Genomic DNA, 2,776 nt, shown 5'->3' with positions numbered 1-2,776 from the left:
CTCTACCATTTCCCAGAGTTAGAAGATCCCCTCTCGTGGCTCTACACATTACTTACTGCCTGTCTTCTTTAATTTGTCTGTTCCCCTTTCCAGCACATGCAAGCATCTTGAGTGTGGAAACAGTTTTGGTGTTCTTTGTAACCACAGCACAATCCACATGATGAATATTCCTGGCAGGCAGATTAAATCTTACCCAGATTAGTATGTGTTTTACTGGGTATTTTCTGTGAAATTACCTCCAGAAAGTTCTTTAGTTTGTCACTTCTTTGGCTATAGTTAGGCAGCCAACAGCAGGACAATTCTACAGAAATGAAATATTTTTTCTAAAATCCAAGGAAGATGATAAATGAGATTGATTAAATTTCAGAAGAAAAGTGGTAAAGCACTATTTGTATAAACCAAATTCTGTACGTGGCTTAGCCTAAGAAATAACCACCTGGAACACAATTTATATCTTCATAGCACATTTTCTCTGTATACACAAGTCCTACTCCCTCTTGAAGCAAGGCTTAATTGTCCTCTCCTTTTGAAGGATATTCTCGGATTTTCTAGGCTAAGATCCAACAGCACTTTGACAGATTTCTATTGTAATGCTTTATTTGGTAAGTATTTATCTATTTGTTTTCCCCAGTGGCCTGTGGTACAGAATCTACATTATTCTTTCAATTTGAAATAACCATCAGAACTAGGCTGAGGGAAGGTGCTCAATATATGTTTGTAGAATAATGTCGCTTCAAAATTGGTATCATGAGATGAACTTAATTGTTTCTATTTGAAACAATATAAAAAACAGAAATTATCTGGCAGTGTTACCAGTAGAAGGTATCCAGGTTCTTGGAATCTAGAACAAAGAACTGGACAAAACACACAAACGAAGAGAGGAAAGCAAGGGCAGGGATTTATTGAGAATGAAAGTACACTCCACAGAGTGGGAGTGGGATGAGCATAGGGGCTCAAGAGCCCCACTTACAGAATATTCTGGGGTTTCAATACTCTAGAGGTTTCCCATTGGTTATTTGGCATACATTCTATGTAAATGAAAAGAATGAAGCGAAGTCACAGAGTCATTTACTCAGTATGTGCCATATTGTAAATAGAGAGGATGTTACCAGGTGTGTGTGATCTAGGTAAATGGAGAGGATGAATGTGAAGTTACAAAGTGTAAATCATGTGAATGGAGAGGATGAAGTGACTACATGTCTGCAGTCTGAACTACTTGGGAGAGTGAAGTGAAAGGATCTCTTGAGCCCAGAGGTCCAGGATGCAGTGAGCCATGATTGCGCCAATGCATTCCAGCCTGGGTGACACAGCAAGACCCTGTCTCATACAAAATAATAATATGATAAATAAATTACCAGTGTGCATAACATGCAATAAGGGCAAGTATTCATTAATAAAATGCTCACAAATATGTACTTTGGATTATGCCATAAAAGGTATTTCTTCCCACGGGTTATGTGAAAGTGCAAAAAACATTCATTTAAAATGTGACTGAGGCTCTCTCCTCCCGCCGCCCAAGATGCCGAAAGGAAAGAAGGCCAAGGGAAAGAAGGTGGCTCCGGCCCCTGCTGTCGTGAAGAAGCAGGAGGCTAAGAAAGTGGTGAATCCCCTGTTTGAGAAAAGGCCTAAGAATTTTGGCACTGGACAGGACATCCAGCCCAAAAGAGACCTCACCCGCTTTGTGAAATGGCCCCACTATATCAGGTTGCAGCGGCAGAGAGCCATCCTCTATAAGCGGCTGAAAGTGCGTCCTGTGATTAACCAGTTCACCCAGGCCCTGGACCGCCAAACAGCTACTCAGCTGCTTAAGCTGGCCCACAAGTACAGACCAGAGACAAAGCAAGAGAAGAAGCAGAGACTGTTGGCCTGGGCCCAGAAGAAAGCTGCTGGCAAAGGAGACGTCCCCACGAAGAGACCACCTGTCCTTCGAGCAGGAGTTAACACCGTCACCATGCTGGTGGAGAACAAGAAAGCTCAGCTGGTGGTGACTGCACACGACGTGGATCCCATTGAGCTGGTTGTCTTCTTGCCTGCCCTGTGTCGTAAAATGGGGGTCCCTTACTGCATTATCAAGGGGAAGGCAAGACTGGGATGTCTAGTCCACAGGAAGACCTGCACCACTGTCGCCTTCACACAGGTGAACTCGGAAGACAAAGGAGCTTTGGCTAAGCTGGTGGAAGCTATCAGGACCAATTACAACGACAGATACGATGAGATCTGCCGTCACTGGGGCAGCAACGTCCTGGGTCCTAAGTCTGTGGCTCGTATCGCCAAGCTCGAAAAGGCAAAGGCTAAAGAACTTGCCACTAAACTGGGTTAAATGTACGCTGTTGAGTTTTCTGTACATAAAAATAATTAAAATACAAATTTTCCTTCAAAAAAAATGTGACTGAGTTACTAATGTCTGTACAACTCAGCAGACAGTTCAGTATAAATTTCAGTAACTTTTTTGTTAAAAAAAAGTTCGAGACCAGTCTTGCCAAATGAAAAAACCCTGTCTCTACTAAAAAATGCAAAAATTAGCCGGGCTTGGTGATGCATGCCTGTAATCCCAGCTACTCCAGCTACTCCAGTGGCTGAGGCATGAGAATCGCTTGAACCCAGGAGGCGGAGGTTGCAGTGAGCCGAGATTGTGCCATTGCACTCCAGCCTGGGTAACAAGAGCAAGACTCCATCTAAAAAATAAAAAAGTATGTTTGCAATTAATTTTAAATAGTTAAGATAATCTGATTTACTAAATATATGAGGACAAGTTTTATGATGTTTAAATGCTTAA

At 42.3% G+C, this 2,776-nt stretch overlaps 1 protein-coding gene across 1 annotated transcript; it reads left to right on the top strand.

The window, feature by feature from the left end:
- Positions 1-1,506: 1,506 nt before the first annotated feature.
- LOC116466962 (large ribosomal subunit protein eL8-like) lies at positions 1,507-2,364 on the top strand. The gene has a single exon (XM_032755069.2). The coding sequence runs from the start codon at positions 1,520-1,522 to the stop codon at positions 2,318-2,320; it is 801 nt and encodes a 266-aa protein (XP_032610960.1). The 5' UTR covers positions 1,507-1,519; the 3' UTR covers positions 2,321-2,364.
- Positions 2,365-2,776: the final 412 nt, after the last annotated feature.

The sequence above is a fragment of the Hylobates moloch genome, unplaced genomic scaffold (assembly GCF_009828535.3).
Source record: "Hylobates moloch isolate HMO894 unplaced genomic scaffold, HMol_V3 SCAFFOLD_4, whole genome shotgun sequence".
NCBI classification, from domain to species: Eukaryota; Metazoa; Chordata; class Mammalia; order Primates; family Hylobatidae; genus Hylobates; species Hylobates moloch.
This window is presented reverse-complemented; position numbering and strand designations above follow the sequence as displayed.

Coding starts and splice junctions, on each gene's coding strand:
- LOC116466962 (XM_032755069.2), top strand. CDS start 1,520: ATGCCGAAAGGAAAGAAGGCCAAGGGAAAGAAGGTGGCTCCGGCCCCT.